This window comes from Salvelinus alpinus, chromosome 18, assembly GCF_045679555.1.
Source record: "Salvelinus alpinus chromosome 18, SLU_Salpinus.1, whole genome shotgun sequence".
In the NCBI taxonomy this organism is placed as follows: Eukaryota; Metazoa; Chordata; class Actinopteri; order Salmoniformes; family Salmonidae; genus Salvelinus; species Salvelinus alpinus.
In genome coordinates this window covers 5640932-5659981 of record NC_092103.1, presented here as the reverse complement: position 1 = coordinate 5659981, position 19050 = coordinate 5640932, and the positions used below count along the sequence as shown (strand labels likewise).

The 19050-nt window shown below is 43.9% G+C and overlaps 1 protein-coding gene across 8 annotated transcripts in view; it reads left to right on the top strand.

Annotated features, from left to right (window-relative positions):
- The window catches only part of LOC139543582 (dymeclin-like), a 138249-nt gene that overhangs the window by 31233 nt on the left and 87966 nt on the right, over positions 1-19050 (top strand). For all 8 annotated transcript variants that reach the window (XM_071349801.1, XM_071349802.1, XM_071349798.1 and 5 more), the window contains one exon: positions 5790-5932. In XM_071349801.1, coding sequence (XP_071205902.1) covers positions 5790-5932 — 143 coding nt within the window. The remainder of the gene's footprint in view (positions 1-5789; positions 5933-19050) is intronic.

Sequence of the window (19050 nt, the reverse complement as noted above, 5' to 3'; positions counted from 1 at the left end):
CTGTTAGTTTTTCTTTAAGAAGCCCTCCTGTTCTCCACTCATTACCTGTATTAACTGCACCTGTTTGAACTCGTTACCTGTATAAAAGAGACCTGTCCACACACTCAATCAAACAGACTCCAACCTCTCCACAATGGCCAAGACCAGAGAGCTGTGTAAGGACATCAGGGATAAATTGTAGACCTGTACAAGGCTGGGATGGGCTACAGGACAATAGCCAAGCAGCTTGGTGAGAAGGCAACAACTGTTGGCACAATTATTAGAAAATGGAAGAAGTTCAAGATGACGGTCAATCACCCTCGGTCTGGGGCTCCATGCAAGATCTCACCTCGTGGGGCATCAATGATCATGAGGAATGTGAGGGATCAGCCCAGAACTACACGGCAGGACCTGGTCAATGACCTGAAGAGAGCTGGGACCACAGTCTCAAAGAAAACCATTAGTAACACACTACGCCGTCATGGATTAAAATCCTGCAGCGCACGCAAGGTCCCCCTGCTCAAGCCAGCGCATGTCCAGGCCCGTCTGAAGTTTGCCAATGACCATCTGGATGATCCAGAGGAGGAATGGGAGAAGGTCATGTGGTCTGATGAGACAAAAATAGAGCTTTTTGCTCTAAACTCCACTCGCCGTGTTTGGAGGAATAGAAGGATGAGTACAACCCCAAGAACACCATCCCAACCGTGAAGCATGGAGGTGGAAACATCATTCTTTGGGGATGCTTTTCTGCAAAGGGGACAGGACGACTGCACCGTATTGAGGGGAGGATGGATGGGGCCATGTATCGCGAGATCTTGACCAACAACCTCCTTCCCTCAGTAAGAGCATTGAAGATGGGTCGTGGCTGGGTCTTCCAGCATGACAACGACCCGAAACACACAGCCAGGGCAACTAAGGAGTGGCTCCGTAAGAAGCATCTCAAGGTCCTGGAGTGGCCTAGCCAGTCTCCAGACCTGAACCCAATAGAAAACCTTTGGAGGGAGCCGAAAGTCCGTATTGCCCAGCGACAGCCCCGAAACCTGAAGGATCTGGAGAAGGTCTGTATGGAGGAGTGGGCCAAAATCCCTGCTGCAGTGTGTGCAAACCTGGTCAAGAACTACAGGAAACGTATGATCTCTGTAATTGCAAACTAAGGTTTCTGTACCAAATATTCAGTTCTGCTTTTCTGATGTATCAAATACTTATGTCATGCAATAAAATGCAAATTAATTACTTAAAAATCATACAATGTGATTTTCTGGATTTTTGTTTTAGATTCCGTCTCTCACGGTTGAAGTGTACCTATGATAAAAATGACAGACCTCTACATGCTTTGTAAGTAGGAAAACCTGCAAAATTGTCAGTGTATCAAATACTTGTTCTCCCCACTGTAGATGGCATAGGTCAGGAATATGTCATATTTTATTCAACGGGTGGGTTTAATCCTGAATGCTGATTGGTTAAAATTCCAGCCGGTGTCTTCCGCAAGTTACCACCGGCTAAATCTATGACGTTAAAATGCCTATTTACTCTGCGCAATCCACCCTCTCATTAGCCCAGACAAGCAATTTCTAAACTTGATCTCCACTATAAAAAGCATCTCACTATTCCTTTTAGACTAACATTTAGTTTTCCACAGCAGAGATTTGTATAAATATTGCTGTCTGTCTCTTTGACATTTACAGCATTGTATCAATATTCAAATTCGATCTCCAGCTGTCCCATAGTAATGAACGTGTTGTGAGTCGGGACGAGACAGGCAGGCAGCGTTTCCCAACCATTCGGAGTCATGAATCAGCTGGCATAATATTTATGGATATATACAAAGAAATTTTAATTGAAAAAAGGTACAAGAAATGAATTGCAGCTAGTTTGCAGTCTTTCCAGCTTCAGTTTTAAGTGATTATGTTAGCTGTGTTGTTGGCTAGCTTCTCTGAACAACAGTGTCCTGACGAGAGAGCACATGATCTATGCCAGGCGAAATCGCGCCTCATTAGCTCATTGTTATGGATGTATCCAAATAAATGTCTCAAGAAAACAGCTTAAACAAATCAAATCAAATCAAGTTTGTTTTATATAGCCCTTCGTACATCAGCTAATATCTCGAAGTGCTGTACAGAAACCCAGCCTAAAACCCCAAACAGCAAGCAATGCAGGTGTAGAAGAACGGTTGCTAGGAAAAACTCCCTAGAAAGGCCAAAACCTAGGAAGAAACCTAGAGAGGAACCAGGCTATGAGGGGTGGCCAGTCCTCTTCTGGCTGTGCCGGGTGGAGATTATAACAGAACATGGCCAAGATGTTCAAATGTTCATAAATGACCAGCATGGTTAAAATAATAATAATCACACTGGTTGTCGAGGGTGCAACAGGTCAGCACCTCAGGAGTAAATGTCAGTTGGCTTTTCATAGCCGATCATTAAGAGTATCTCTACCGCTCCTGTGGTCTCTAGAGAGTTGAAAACAGCAGGTCTGGGACAGGTAGCACGTCCGGTGGACAGGTCAGGGTTCCATAGCCGCAGGCAGAACAGTTGAAACTGGAACAGCAGCAAGGCCAGGTGGACTGGGGACAACAAGGAGTCATCATGCCCGGTAGTCCTGACGCGTGGTCCTAGGGCTCAGGTCCTCCGAGAGAGAGAAAGAAAGAGAGAAGGAGAGAATTAGAGAGAGCATACTTAAATTCACACAGGACACCGGATAAGACAGAAGTACTCTAGATATAACCAACTGACCCTAGCCCCCCGACACATAAACTACTGCAGCATAAATACTGGAGGCTGAGACAGGAGGGGTCAGGAGACACTGTGGCCCCATCCGATGATACCCCCGGACAGGGCCAAACAGGAAGGATATAACCCCACCCACTTTGCCAAAGCACAGCCCCCACACCACTAGAGGGATATCTTCAACCACCAACTTACAATCCTGAGACAAGGCCGAGTATAGCCCACAAAGATCTCCACCACAGCACAAACCAAGGGGGGGCGCCAACCCAGACAGGAAGATCACGTCAGTAACTCAACCCACTCTAGTGACGCACCCCTCCTAGGGACGGCATGAAAGAGCACCAGTAAGCCAGTGACTCAGCCCCTGTAATAGGGTTAGAGGCAGAGAATCCCAGTGGAGAGAGGGAAACCGGCCAGGCAGAGACAGCAAGGGCGGTTCGTTGCTCCAGAGCCTTTCCGTTCACCTTCACACTCCTGGGCCAGACTACACTCAATCATATGACCTACTGAAGAGATAAGTCTTCAGTAAAGACTTAAAGGTTGAGACCGAGTCTGCGTCTCTCACATGGGTAGGCAGACCATTCCATAAAAATGGAGATCTATAGGAGAAAGCCCTGCCTCCAGCTGTTTGCTTAGAAATTCTAGGGACAATTAGGAGGCCTGCGTCTTGTGACCGTAGCGTACGTGTAGGTATGTACGGCAGGACCAACTCGGAAAGATAGGTAGGAGCAAGCCCATGTAACGCTTTATAGGTTAACAGTAAAACCTTGAAATCAGCCCTTGCCTTAACAGGAAGCCAGTGTAGGGAAGCTAGCACTGGAGTAATATGATCAAATTTCTTGGTTCTAGTCAGGATTCTAGCAGCCGTATTTAGCACTAACTGAAGTTTATTTAGTGCTTTATCCGGGTAGCCGGAAAATAAAGCATTGCAGTAGTCTAACCTAGAAGTAACAAAAGCATGGATACATTTTTCTGCATCATTTTTGGACAGAACATTTATGATTTTTGCAATGTTACGTAGATGGAAAAAAGCTGTCCTTGAAACAGTCTTGATATGTTCGTCAAAAGAGAGATCAGGGTCCAGAGTAACGCCGAGGTCCTTCACTGTTTTATTTGAGACGACTTTACAACCATCAAGATTAATTGTCAGATTTAACAGAAGATCTCTTTGTTTCTTGGGACCTAGAACAAGCATCTCTGTTTTGTCCGAGTTTAAAAGTAGAACGTTTTCAGCCATCCACTTCCTTATTTCTGAAACACATGCTTCTAGCGAGGGCAATTTTGGGGCTTCACCATGTTTCATTGAAATGTACAGCTGTGTGTCATCCGCATAGCAGTGAAAGTTAACATTATGTTTTCAAATGACATCCCCAAGAGGTAAAATATATAGTGATGCAAATGAAGTTACTTTGTAATTCTGGCTGCACTTTTTGACGTGACTAAGTTAGCCGTAGTTGGCTAGCTAGCAAGCAAGGGATAAGAATGTTGCCAGCTAGTATGGCAATGGAACATTTAGAATGAACATCCATTGATACAGAACAAAAAGACTGAACGACTGGTTTGTGTCTCTAGCAACCGAACTAATAGAGCGAGCGACCAGCCGGCTTGGGTAGCAACTCTAGATTTGTGTCGGGACTATATCTTGTGGAAGGATGAATAAATTCATCAAAATAACTTTTTAATTCAAGTATTAAATCATTATTTGAATATGTTGGTAACTCGACTTTGTCTCAGACCTAACAACACCCGTGCCAATATATCCTCCAAACACTGGCCTCGAGGGCATCATCACTTAAATGGTGGTGATAATGTGATAGATAACATGTAATAACCTGTCATGCCCATCTATTGCTAGCAGGTCTACTGGGTCTCTCTGTGTCAGTAGTGGTGCGTGGCTAAAATTACTGGGATGCCAGAAAGATAATGCCATATTATCACCTAAGTGTTCTGATAATTGCGTTGTTTGATCTGTAACCTGTTAGTTTATATGCCTTGCGACCGTGATCTATAGGTCTAAAGGCCGAGACCATAAGAAGACGTTGGCAGAATACATTCAATCACACCTTTTGTTTCGTCACAAAACTGGAGAGCAACCGCTGTCCGTTGAAGTCCACAAAACATATTGCATGTAACAGTTACATGACCTACAGCATGGTCAAGCAAGTTTTAATGTTTCCGACATTTTCGGACCACTAAACAACTATTGATTTAGAACCACGGAGAGTTACCGCAAGTCGCAAAGTAAACAGGCGCTGCCTCCACTATTTCCAGCACCATTTCAACATCATAAAATCACCTATGCGTAGTCTAATACAGTGTCAACTAAATGATGCCAAAAACGATTTAGTCCGTTCAACTTAAGCTTAATATGTAGCTGTCTATGGTTCTGATTTCTGTGTGTTGAACAGAAACAGGGGTACAGTTAATAAATGAATGGTTGGATCAGAATCACCAATATATTAATTGACCAGTACGGAGAATTAAGTAAAACCACAAGCCCAAATAACTATCGCCATACATGGCTAATTTAGGAATGAGCCTATTTTAGCTAGCCACCGGAAGACCACAACACAACGAGATGGAACAATTCAAGTTGTTTCTCTCAGTGATGTATGCTGTCGTTGCGATTTGATAGGAATGACGCCAAATCCAAACTGGCTTCCCTTGACACTTTTTATTTTGGTGCACCAGGACCATTCACAGTTGAGCTCACTCAGTTTAGCTCAATGGTGATTGGCTCTTATTTCATACTTTTTTTGTCAAGGGCTCGCTGGCTTTCCTTGCATTCAATGCTACAGGCGGCAACAATGTCATACTCTTTTAGACCAGACAGCATCAGATAGATGGCTTACACATACAGAGACAGAGGGGTGCTGTTTTGCTCGTTCGGATGCTTTCTCCGGTGAGACGCATTCAACCTCTTGCGAATTGAATGAAAATGATAAAACACAGAGAGACTATAAAGATGCATTATTTTATGTTTTTATATTTTTTCTTGGGTACATTTCTTGGGGAAGCTTGGCTTTCCTTGACATCCATGAATACAAGCTGCTGGCTTGTGTGTCGTCTCTGTCTCATCTTCCCCAGTTTGTCCCTGACCAGTCAGTTGGTGAAGACTCTGCTGTATAACTTCATCAGACAGGAGAAGTGTCCGCCTCCTGCCACACACATCTTTGAACAGCAGTCTGACAGAGGAGGCCTGCTCTACGGACTTGCCTCGGGAGTAGCAAGTAAGTAACGACAGGTGCACAGACAGACAGGCAAATTACTTATACACACACATACAGTACCTGTCAAAAGTTTGGACACTTACTCATTCAAGGGTTTTTCTTTATTTTTACTATTTTCTACATTGTAGAATAATAGTGAAGGCATCAAAACTTTGTAATAACACATATGGAATCATGTAGTAACCAAAATAGTGTTAAACAATACAAATATATTTTATATTTGAGATTCTTCAAAGTAGCCACCCTTTGCCTTGATGACAGCTTTGCACACTCTTGGCATTCTCTCAACCAGCTTCACCTGGAATGCTTTTCCAACAGTCTTGGAGGAGTTCCCACATACAGTATATGACCGACCAGCTCAAATCGGTCTTATGTAGCAACATTTTAAATTGTTTTTTACATTGGATAAAAGTAGAGACTCAGGGCTACAAAATGGTATATCATACACTACAGTAGGGGAACATTGGGGGGAAAATTCTGTACTTGGAAACTCACTTTTGAGTTCACTTTTGCTATTTTCTTGGCTAGCTATAGCCTAATGTTAGCTAGCTAACATTGTACCTGGTTGGTTAGCTACCTGCAGATTCATGCTGTGTAGTAACGTCATGAGTTGGGATTATGGTTCATTGTTTACCAGGCTGGCTGGCTACACCTGGTAAACACCTTAACCAAATACATTGAAACTCATTGTTTCACAAATCCTGACATTTAATCCTAGTAAAAAGTCACTGTCTTAGGTCAGTTAGGATCACCACTTTATTTTAAGAATGTGAAATGACAGAATAATAGTAGAGTGATTTTATTTAGCTTTTATTTCTTTCATCACATTCCCAGTGGGTCAGAAGTTTACATACACTCAATTAGTATTTGGTAGCATTGCCTTTAAATTGTTTAACTTGGGTCAAACATTTCGGGTAGCCTTCCACAAGCAATTTTGGCCCATTCCTCCTGACAGAGCTGGTGGAACTGAGTCAGGTTTGTAGGCCTCCTTGCTCGCACACGCTTTTTCAGTTCTGCCCACAAATTCTCAATAGGATTGAGGTCAGGGCTTTGTGATGGCTACTCCAATACCTTGCCTTTGTTGTCCTTAAGCCATTTTACTACAACTTTGGAAGTATGCTTGGGGTCATTATCCATTTGGAAGCACCATTTGCGACCAAGCTTTAACTTCCTGACTGATGTCTTGAGATGTTGCTTCAATATATCCACATAATATTCCTACCTCATGATGCCATCTATTTTGTGAAGTGCACGAGTCCCTCCTGCAGCAAAGCACCCCCACAACATGATGCTGCCACCCCCATGCTTCACGGTTGGGATGATGTTCTTCGGCTTGCAAGCCTCCCCCTTTTTCCTCCAAACATAACAATGGTCATTATGGCCAAACAGTTCTATTTTTGTTTCATCAGACCAGAGGACATTTCTCCAAAAAGTACGATCTTTGTCCCCATGTGCAGTTACAAAGCATAGTCTGGCTTTTTTATGGCGGTTTTGGAGCAGTGGCTTCTTCCTTGCTGAGCGGCCTTTCAGGTTATGTCAATATAGGATTTGTTTTACTGTGGATATATAGATACTTTTGTACCTGTTTCCTCCATCATCTTCACAAGGTCCTTTGCTGTTTTTCTGTGATTGATTTGCACTTTTCGCACCAAAGTACGTTCATCTCTAGGAGACAGAACGCGTCTCCTTTCTGAGCGGTATGACAGCTGCGTGCTCCCATGGTGTTTATATTTGCGTACTATTGTTTGTACAGATGAATGTGGTACCTTCAGGCGTTTGGAAATTGCTCCCAAGGATGAACCAGACTTGTAGAGGTCTACAATTTTTTTTCTGAGGTCTTGGCTGATTTCTTTTGATTTTCCCATGATGTCAAGCAAAGAGGCACTGAGTTTGAAGGTAGGCCTTGAAAAACATCCACAGGTACACCTCCAATTGACTCAAATGATGTCAATTAGCCTATCAGAAGCTTCTAAAGCCATGACATAATTTTCTGGAATTTTCCAAGCTGTTTAAAGGCACAGTCAACTTGGCGTATGTAAACTTCTGACCCACTGGAATTGTGATACAGTGAAATAATCAGTCTAAACAATTGTTGGAAAAATTTCTTGTATCATGCACAAAGTAGATGTCCTAACCGACTTGTCAAAACTCTAGTTTGTTAACAAGAAATTTGTGGAGTGATTTGAAAAACGAGTTTTAATGATTCCAACCTAAGTGTATGTAAACTTCCGACTTCAACTGTACATGTCTTAAAAAAAGACTCCACTATCCAAGTTACCATTTCGGGTGCAGTCGTATATTCAGCTAACGTTAGCTAGCTAGCTAACAGTAAACCTTTACTTGAAATGAAACCACTTTCTGTCAAAATTAGATATGTGTAATCTCTGAAAATGTAGCTAGCTAGACTGTCTTACCCATATACATCGTTCATGGATGGACGCGTCTCCTGTCGGATGCCATGGTTGCTCTTAGTTTGAAGATGTAATCCGGAGACAAATGTTTTCTCCATCTCCCTTAGCTATCATACTCGAATTCCACTCATTACAAAACTCGGTCCTCCAGAAAGTGGACACTTATGCAGTTTTACTACACAATGCGTAAAAATAAACAAAGCAGCGTTAGACAGGATTACAAAGACATACTGACCAGCTCAAATAGACAGAAGTGAGCATTTTATATTAATAAAATGGTTTACTTTCAAACGGCTTGCCTGTGAAGTAGTGACCCGCGACATTTGCCTAGTTTCCTGGAACGGGTCACATATGCTGAGCACCCGTTGACTGCTTTTCCTTCACTCTGCGGTCCAACTCATCCCAAACCATCTCAATTGGGGTGAGGTCGGGTGATTGTGGAGGCCAGGTCATCTGATGTAGCACTCCATCACTCTCCTTGGTCAAATAGCCCTTACACAGGCTGGATGTGTGTTTGATCATTGTCCTGTTGAAAAACAAATGATTGTCCCACTAAGCGCAAACCAGATGGGATGGCGTATCACTGCAGAATGCTGTGGTAGCCATCCTGGTTAAGTGTGTCTTGAATTCGAAAAAATCACATACAGTGGCACCAGCAAAGCACCTCCACACCATCACACGTCCTGCACCATGCCTCCTCCATCCGTTCACCTTTTTTGCGTCTCACAAAGACACGATGGTTGAATATTTCGACTCATCAGACCAATGGACAGATTTCCACTGGTCTAATGTCCATTGCTCGTGTTTCTCTGCCCACGCAAGGCTCTTCTTCTTATTTATGTAAATTAGTAGTGGTTTATTTGCAGCAATTCGACCATGAAGGCCTGATTCACGCACTCTTCTCTGAACAGTTGATGTTGAGATGTGTCTGTTACTTAAACTCTGAATCATTTATTTGGGCTGCCCTTGACTGACCTTAATGTCTTAAAGTAATGATGGACTATCATTTCTCTTTTGCTTATTTGAGCGGTTCTTGCCATAATATGGACTTGGTCTTCTGTCTACCATCCCTACCTTGTGACAACACAACTGATTGGCTCAAACGCATTAAGAAGGAAAGAAATTCCACAAATTAACTTTTTACAAGGCACACTTGTTAATTGAATTGCATTCCAGGTGACTACCTCATGAAGCTGTTTGAGAGAATGCCAAGAGTGTGCAGAGCTGTCAAGGCAAAGTGTGGCTACATTGAAGAACCTCAAATATAAAATATTTTGATTTGTTTGACACTTTTTTTGGTTACTACATGATTCCAAATGTGTTATTTCATAGTTTTAATGTCTTCACTATTATTATACGATGTAGAAATTAGTCAAAATAAAGAAAAACCCTTGAATGAGTAGGTGTCCACACTTTTGACTGGTACTGTGTACACACACACTCACTGATGTTGTATTATTTTCGGGGAACACCTGGGTCTGTACAAGAAATTATAAGTAAAGTTTGATCTGAGAGCGCCAGGAAATGACGTTATCTAAAAAGCCCTGTTACGGCCTTACGGCCTTTTTATACTTTGCCTCGTCTCGTCTGAACAGAAGTCGCGTAAATCACAGGATTAGTTTTACATCCCATCATTTCAACATTTTAAAATGTAATCGTACTGATGTAAGACTCTCTTGGACATATTAGTAGAGGACAGACAGCGCCGGCATGACTGTACTGAATCTGTGTCTCCATCATCCAGAGAGTGCAAGGATGCATTTCATTTTAATGAACAGCCCTGAGACTCTGTCAGACTCTGTGTTGCCTGTTTTACTTCCTGATTTTCCAGGAACAGACCAAGACAGTGATGTCAGACCTCTCGTCTCTCTTTGGATCTATTTATCATCTTTGGTCGGAAGTGGGAGTGGGCACTTCGTGTTGAAGTCATTGGTGTTCCAAAAATGACACTGCAATGGTATTTTGTATCAATTTCCAATCATAGCCAGTAGTCACTGATGAATAAGGGGGTATTTTGTGCATTGAATAACTACACGCCATAACTCCCCTACAGGGACACACACTCCCGCCCTATGTGTAAGGTATTGTCCGACTAATCCCCACAATCGTTGTCATTGCTATAGTCTGCCATTTCTAAACACTGCCCACACACACAGGAGTCGGGGTTGCTAGGGCAACCAAGACACTCGACAACCCTCTCGTATTTTATCCTCAAGAAGCCTTCCCCCACTGTGATGGAACAATATATCTGTTTTGGAGACCTCTTTGGCGGATGGAGATTCATTATATATTTTATCAATTAACTTAATGACTGTGGTATAGCTGCCTTTGTTTTGAATTGGGGTTTTCCTGTTTATAGTTAGATTTTGTGGAGTCCTCACTCTCTGTGATACCAGGGTTGTATCCCAAATGGCACCCTATTCCCTACATAGTGCACTTTTTTTATACTATCGACCTATGGGCCCTGGTCAAAAGTAGTGCACTAAATAGGGAATAGGATGCCATTTTGGGACATATCCTGTTTTAATGGGAAGTCGTGAAGTACTGTAGCAGAGTAAACAATGGTCCCTTAGAGTCAGATGACTGCCTGTTGTGTTTTAACTGTGGGAATTTCTCAGTGCCATGGATGTGGCTGGTTAGGTCTCTGAGAGACACACACACACACACACACGCACACACACACACACACACACACACACACACACACACACACACACACACACACACACACAGCTACATGACCTTCTCTTCCTCTGATGCTGGATGTAGCCTGTGATAAAAAGATAACCAGTCATAATAAATGTTTTGCTGGCCAGGAACAGCCAGGGGAATCTAGAAAGCCTGTCATGGCCAAACCACAGCCTGGATGTCCAGGGCCAGCTGTCTCACTGTCTCTCTGTCTCTGTGGGATTGGGGCTGTGGGTCACGGCCTAGAGCTCAATGCTACTTGGACAGATATGAGATTTATCTATAATTTACTGGTAGTAAAAATAAATAAAGAGATCACATGAAGATAGACAGGAGAGCATTGCTGAATGGAAGAAAGGGGTTTACCTTTTCTGTAGTGTTTTGTGACAAGACAGGGAGCTTTGTTAGCGAGGTGGATGTTTTTCTTTATCGCTCAGCTTCTCACTTCTCTGATTCTCCACTTCTGCGTTTCCCGCTTCACTCCACTTAGTACACAAGGCCCTTCACAGGCCACTAAAGGCTGCTGGGTAGGGTTCAGCGGGAGGTTAGACGTCTGTTTTACTACGACTGTGATGTGGTTGTCTCACCTAGCTATCTTAAGATAAATGCACTAATTGCATGTCTCTCTGGATAACAGCGTCTGCTGAATGAATGACATGTTTAAAAAATGTGTGTCTATCCATCTGTGCGCCAGAATGAGGGCCAGGCCTTGATATTGTTCCATAATGTCTCCCATTCACAGACGGTACGATAGAGTGCTGTGTGCTCGTAGATAGGACAGGGCAGCTCCCCTCGATCTATCAGACAGTCCACACTGTAGTCTACCCGGTACAGATCAGACATGACACATAAGGAAGGCTGTGTGTGCTCAGAGACAGATTTAGAGACCGAGAAAGAGTCCTGTTCCAACCAGACTAGACAGGTGTTTGTACTTTATGATGTTAGTGTCTTCGTTACTTAGTTTCTTTGTCTGCTTTTTTTTGTGCGTCTTCATGCACATCCTCCTCTCCCATTCTACCGTACAATGGCATCATTCTACGATTGGCAGCTAGCTAAATCAGTTTACTGCATGCCAAGGCTACAGCTAACTACAGTCTACAATGCATCCTGATTGTAAATCAAACTTTAGTACCCTACTCACACTGATGTCTTTATATAGGACAACAAGCCTGTTCTGTCCGACAGCCAAGCCGAAGAATGAAGGGTGTTTGTACAGCAGTGTGCAGCATGTAGTCCCCTGGACAATTAAAGAGGATGTGGAGGTGTTAACACTAACAGGGGACTAGGCTGGCCTATTCCCCCTTTAGAGTCGATGTCCGAGGAAAATTCTATTTAGCGTAATAAAACCGATACGCATCGGCCACCGATTCAAATGTCTGGAATACGAGTGCATCGGTCCGCAAACCGATCCAAATATGGTGGGGGTGAAATGCAAAGTTGTGATATACTGCACACTGAGTATACAAAACATTAATAACACCTGCTCCATCATGACAGACTGACCAGGTGATCCCACTTGATAAATCTACTTCAATGAAATGAAGGAGAGGAGACAGGTTAAAATAAGGATTTTTTAGCTTTGAGACATTTATTTTTTTATTTTACCTTTATTTAACTAGGCATGTCAGTTAAGAACAAATTCTTATTTTCAATGACGGCCTAGGAACAGTGGGTTAACTGCCTTGTTCAGGGGCAGAACGACAGATTTGTACCTTGCCGGCTCGGGGATTTGATCTTGCAACCTTTCGGTTACTAGTCCAATGCTCTAACCGCTAGGCTACGCTGTCGCCCCACTACACTACACGACACATTGTACACTAAGGACCTGGGGAAGACTTGCAGGGGAGAGGAGAAGAATGAGCCTATTTGAAAGCTAGAAAGAAATCGTGACATCTTGTATTTTTTTAAAGTAGCTTTAATGCTAGAAAATATTGGAGATCTCTGGTTTAGTTTAATATTGGCATGTTGTGCTCTCCTGCGCCGCCTCCACTTCCTGGTCTCACTCTCTCTCACACACACACACACACACACACACACACACACACACACACACACACACACACACACACACACACACACACACATAGTCCTGCTGCTCCATGGGGAAGCTAGGCCTGTGATTGTAGCGGAGGAGCAGGAAGGAAATCCTTTCAGGGAACAGGAAGAGGCCAGGGACCGCCACTGAGCACTCTCTCTGTGGAGGACTGGAGAATTCTTCCTACTCCCAGTGAAAGATCCCATTTCATAATGAAAGGAAGACACGGCAAACCGTCAGAGGCCAAATCAAGCAAAGGGAAATGAAATAAATAACATTGTTGTGATCGTGAGGATGTCACAATGATCTTATGTATCTCTATAGATATACCAGGACACAGGGCCCTGTTGGAGAGCATGACGGAGAGCAAGAGTGGTAGGAGAAGAGGGGGATGAAACCAACTGGAGGGAAATATATTAAAGAAAGAGATGAGATACAACCATGGTCAATCATAGAAGAGAGAGAGGGGGCGAGCGGCCGTGCCAATGGCCAAAGTGAGACTGAGGGAGTGAGAGGCTGTCTAAATGGGGGGGGGGGGGGGGAAGAACCATTGTCAAACAAACAAGAGAAAGGGGGCCCTTGACCAGAGGGAGAGTCTGTGTGTGTCTGAATGGAATGGCGGTCATCGGTTTCCCACAGATAAGTGCTCTTTGTTGGTGGCAGACGCCTATCAGCGGGCCATCAGCAGCCGGCCTGTCTCTGTCTGTGTCTCTGACGTGTGTGTGTGTGTGTGTGTGTGTGTGTGTCAGTGTGTAGCGAGCTACTGCCTGACTGTGTGATCAGAGGTCTGAGTTATGCCCTGACCCCTCTCTAATCCCCAAGAGCCTCAGTGTCTGCTACTGCCTCATCTCCTCCCCACACGCACACACACACACTTATAGATAGACGCCATATCGGATGTTGGCTGACTAGTCATGTCCACAACTGGGACAGATCGTCCCCTCAACTGGATGAGCACAGATTAGAGACTGCCCGGGGGCGTCCACATTGGAACAAAGTGTGTAATGTGGCAGAAACGGCCAACATGGCTTGGAGGCCTGGGCAGACAGACAGACGGGTTTGGTCAAGGCTCTCTATCGAATTGTTGTGATCACATGTGTGACTCAGCGATGTGTGACTATGTCACAATGCGCCCTTCGTCTCTGCTCTGTAGATGGGATGGGGCCTGGATGGATGGACAGACAGACTCACTGCTTTGTTTCTGTTTGATGCATTGTTTTCCCTCTTCAAGGTAGGGCCAATTTCCCCACTACTTATTCACTCCCAGTCCCAGCATGATAGCATGATCCCGTTTCACATGGCACCACAGGACAGAGAGTGTGTGTGATCTTTAGCCCTGTGCCTGTGTGATCTTCAGTGGGGTATTCCCAGGAAGTCTGTCAGCCATCCAACCACTCAGTCAGACAGTCAATCACTTAGCCTGCCTACAGTCAGTCAGGCTGTCTGTAGGCAGGGCGGTAGCCAACATATTCATCTATTCATCAAACCAGTTTTATATCAGCCCTCTTATTTGTCTCCATGGGAGAGGAAAGAGAGCTTTGAAGCCACCCAACCAACTGGATTGTAATTTCCCTTTTACTGTACTGTCATTATCATTATGTTCCAACGCTCTGGGCAAAATGTCAATCTTAAGGTGATTCCAGACCGACAAATGGCTTAGTTTCCAGTGAAAACTGTTGCAAACTCTTACCAACACCAGTTGGAAAACGGTTTGGCTAAATCCATGCACGGTAACATACAATGGCATTGACACCGTTGATCGCAGTTGCTCCGTTTCTTTTTGTACTCTGTGCATTGAGTCGTCGTCATCACTTGTGGCAGGGAGTAGCCTTCGTCATTTGTTAAACACGCCGTCCTGTATGCTGTCTGTTGTAGTTCATCTGTGCTCAAACGTTGTCTCCCCACATACCATCGGTAGCAGTTGCTCCACTTCCTTTTATGTTTGAGTTACTACCAGTGGTGTCAGTAGAGTTTTGTAATCTGTTTAGCATAGCATGCCTCCTGTCCAGTATTCCAAAAGCTACCACATCCTCCCTCCCTCCCAAACACACACACACACACACACACACACACACGCCCCTCAGCCCACCCCGTCCTAGCAGCCTGCCTGGGTTCTCCCAAAACAGACCATGGCTCCGATAAAGCGTTGCTCGAGTATACCACTATTTTATGCCTCAAGATTGTTTTTCTGGCTGGCTTTTGCGTCTGTTGTGTGGATTTGCACCCTGTCTACAGTAGGCCTGGGCCTGTCTGCCCCGACCCGTCCCCGCTCTCTTTCCTAGTCCCTGCCTGGGCACCCTGTCTGCTGTCTGCCTCGACGCAGCCCGGTCTCTTTCCATGTCTGGGTACCCTGTCTACAGTACGCCTGGGCCTGTTTGCTGGGACATTCAGAGACTTGTCTCGAAGCCTCCTGCATTGTCTTGGCTGTGTGCTCAGGGTCGTTATCCTGTTGGAAGGTGAACCTTCGCCCCAGTCTGAGGTCCTGAGTGCTCTGGAGCAGGTTTTCATCAAGGATCTCTCTGTACTTTGCTCCGTTCATCTTCCCTCTAATCTCCCAGTCCCTGCCGCTGAAAAACATCCCCACAGCATGATTCTGCCTTCGCCGTGCTTCACCGTAGGGATGTTGCCAGGTTTCCTCCAGACTTGGCATTCAGGCCAAAGAGTTCAATCTTGGTTTCATCAGACCAGAGAATCTTGTTTCTCATGGTCTGAGAGTCCTTTAGGTTCCTTTTGATAAACTCCAAGCGGGCTGTCATGTGCCTTTTACTGAGGAGTGGCTTCCATCTGGCCACTACCATAAATGCCTGATTGGTGGAGTGCTGCAGAGATGGTTGTCCTTCTGGAAGGTTCTCCCATCTCCACAGAGGATCTCTGGAGCTCTGTCAGAGTGACCATTGGGTTCTTGGTCACCTCCCTGACCAAGGCCCTTCTCCCTCAATTGCTCAGTTTGGCCGGGCGGCCAGCTCTAGGAAGAGTCTTTTTCGATGTATTTTTTTTCTCCCCAATTTCGTGGTATCCAATTGGTAGTTACGGTCTTGTCCCATCGCTGCAACTCCCATACGGACTCGGGAGAGGCGAAGGTCGAGAGCCGTGCGTCCCCGAAACACAACCAAGCCGCACTGTTAGGAAGAGTCTTGGTGGTTCCAAACTTCTTCCATTTAAGAATGATGGAGGCCGCTGTGTTCTTGGAGACCTTCAATGCCGCAGACATTTTTTGGTACCTTTCCCCAGATCTGTGCTTCTATACAATCCCGTCTTGGAGCTCTATGGACAATTCCTTCTACCTCATGGCTTGGTTTTTGCTCTGACAAGCACTGTCAACTGTGGGACCTTATATAGACAGGTATGTGCCTTTCCAAATCATGTCGAATCAATTGAATTTACCACAGGTGGACTTTAATCAAGTTGTAGAAACATCTCAAGGATGATCAATGGAAATAGGATTCACCTGAGCTGTGTGTCATAGCAAAGGGTCTGAATACTTATGTAAAACAAGGTTTTTGTTTTTTATATTTTCTCAAATTAAAAATACTTTTTTGCTTTGTCATTATGGGATATTGTGTCGATTTTTACGTTTTTTTTTTATTAATCAATTTTAGAATATGGCTGTAACGTAACAAAATGTGGAAAAAGTCAAGGGGTCTGAATACTTTCCGAATGCACTGTATGTGTGTCGGCAGTCGTCACAGCATTGTACGTTCTGCTGTGTGTATGTTTCTCCTAACGTTGGTAAATGTATTGGTGTGTGTGCATATTTATCCTGTTGTTGGTAAATCAGCACGCCTTCAGACCTCACGACGTCTGTCTTTAAGCTGCTGGCCCTCCTCCACCATGTCCTAATTCATTTACTCTACTGAAAATAAAACTAAGACTGGAAATAAATAACCAGCACAATCTGTCTGTTCTGTTCCTCTCAAACACACACACATTATTATTTTCTGTCCCTGTCTGCTCCCCTCTCCCTCCCTTTCATGTTTCCAGTCAGAATGACTTGTTCCAGGAAGCTAGGGTTTGAGAAATTCCCCCTGACCCTCTTTTTGGGCCTCATTTATCAATCGTGTGCATAACAAATTTGCGTGTAAATGTTTTGTAGGATTTCAGCATTTGTGAAAGGTTTAGGGAGCTCAAATTGTTAAACCATTTAGGGTGTAAGAAACGTGATAACTCTTGTGTGGGAGGGAGCTGTTTGAGTGAGCTGGTTTGGAAGAGAGAGTGTAGGTAGCTTGAACAACAGGTAAACAAAACACTTCCAAGGTGTCAAACGTTGGATCAAATCTTGTGTGGGAGTTGTGAGAGTGTAGGCTGATGTGTTACTTTGCTGGTTCTGCTTTACTGACTGCCATCACTTGTTAACGTCATCTCATCTCCTCACAAGTCGTCCTCCGTTAGACTCACAACAGTGTAGATGCGATTGAGCAGACGTACAGTTGAAGTCAGAAGTTTACATACACTTATGATGGAGTCATTAAAACTTGTTTTTCAACCACACCACCAATTTATTATTATCAAACTATAGTTTTGGCAAGTCGGTTAGGACATCTCCTTTGTGCATGACAAGTAATTTTTCTAACAATTGTTTACAGACAGAATATTTCACTTATAATTCACTGTATCACAATTCCAGTGGGTCAGAAGTTTACATACACAAAATTGACTGTGCCTTTAAACAGCTTGGAAAAATCCAGAAAATTATATCATGGCTTTAGAAGCTTCTGATAGGCTAATTGACATAATTTGAGTCAATTGGAGGTGTACCTGTGGATGTATTTCAAGGCCTACCTTCAAACTCAGTGCATCTTTGCTTGACATCATGGGAAAATCAAAAGAAATCAGCCAAGACCTCAGAAAAAGAATTGTAGACCTCCACAAGTCTGGTTCATCCTTGGGAGCAATTTTCAAATGCCTGAAGGTACCGTATTTATCTGTACAAACAATAGTTTGCAAGTATAAACACCATGGGACCACGCAGCCGTCATACCGCTCAGGAAGGAGATGCGTTCTGTCTTCTAGAGATGAACATACTTTGGTGCGAAAAGTGCAAATCAATCCCAGAACAACAGCAAAGGACCTTGCGAAGATGCTGGAGGAAACAGGTACAAAAGTATCTATATCTACAGTAAAACGAGTCCTATATTGACATAACCTGAAAGGCTGCTCAGCAAGGAAGAAGCCACTGCTCAAAAACTACCATTAAAAAAGCCAGACTACGGTTTGCAACTGCACATGGGGACAAAGATCTTACTTCATGGTTAAATGTCCTCTGGTCTGACGAAACAAAAATAGAACTGTTTGGCCATAATGACCATTATGTTTGAAGGAGAAAGGGGGAGGCTTGCAAGCCGAAAAACATCATCCCAACCGTGAAGCACGGGGGTGACAGCATCATGTTGTGGGGGTGCTTTGCTGCAGGAGGGACTGGTGCACTTCACAAAATAGATGGCATCATGAAGTAGCAAAAGTATGTGGATATATTGAAGCAACATCTCAAGACATCAGTCAGGAAGTTAAAGCTTGGTCACAAATGGGTCTTCCAAATGGACAATGACCCCAAGCATACTTCCAAAGGTGTCAAAATGGCTGAAGGACAACAAAGTCAAGGTATTGGAGTGGACATCACAAAGCCCTGACCTCCTATAGAACATTTGTGGGCAGAACTGAAAACGCGTGTGCGAGCAAGGAGGCCTACAAACCTGACTCAGTTACACCAGCTCTGTCAGGAGGAATGGGCCAAAATTCACCCAACTTATTGTGGGAAGCTTGTGGAAGGCTACCCGAAACATTTGACCCAAGTTAAACAATTTAAAGGCAATGCTACCGAATACTAATTGAGTGTATGTAAACTTCTTACCCACTGGGAATGTGATGAAAGAAATAAAAGCTGAAATATATCATTCTCTCTACTATTATTCGGACATTTCACATTCTTAAAATAAAGTGGTGATCCTAACTGACCTTAGACAGGGATTTTTTTACTAGGATTAAAT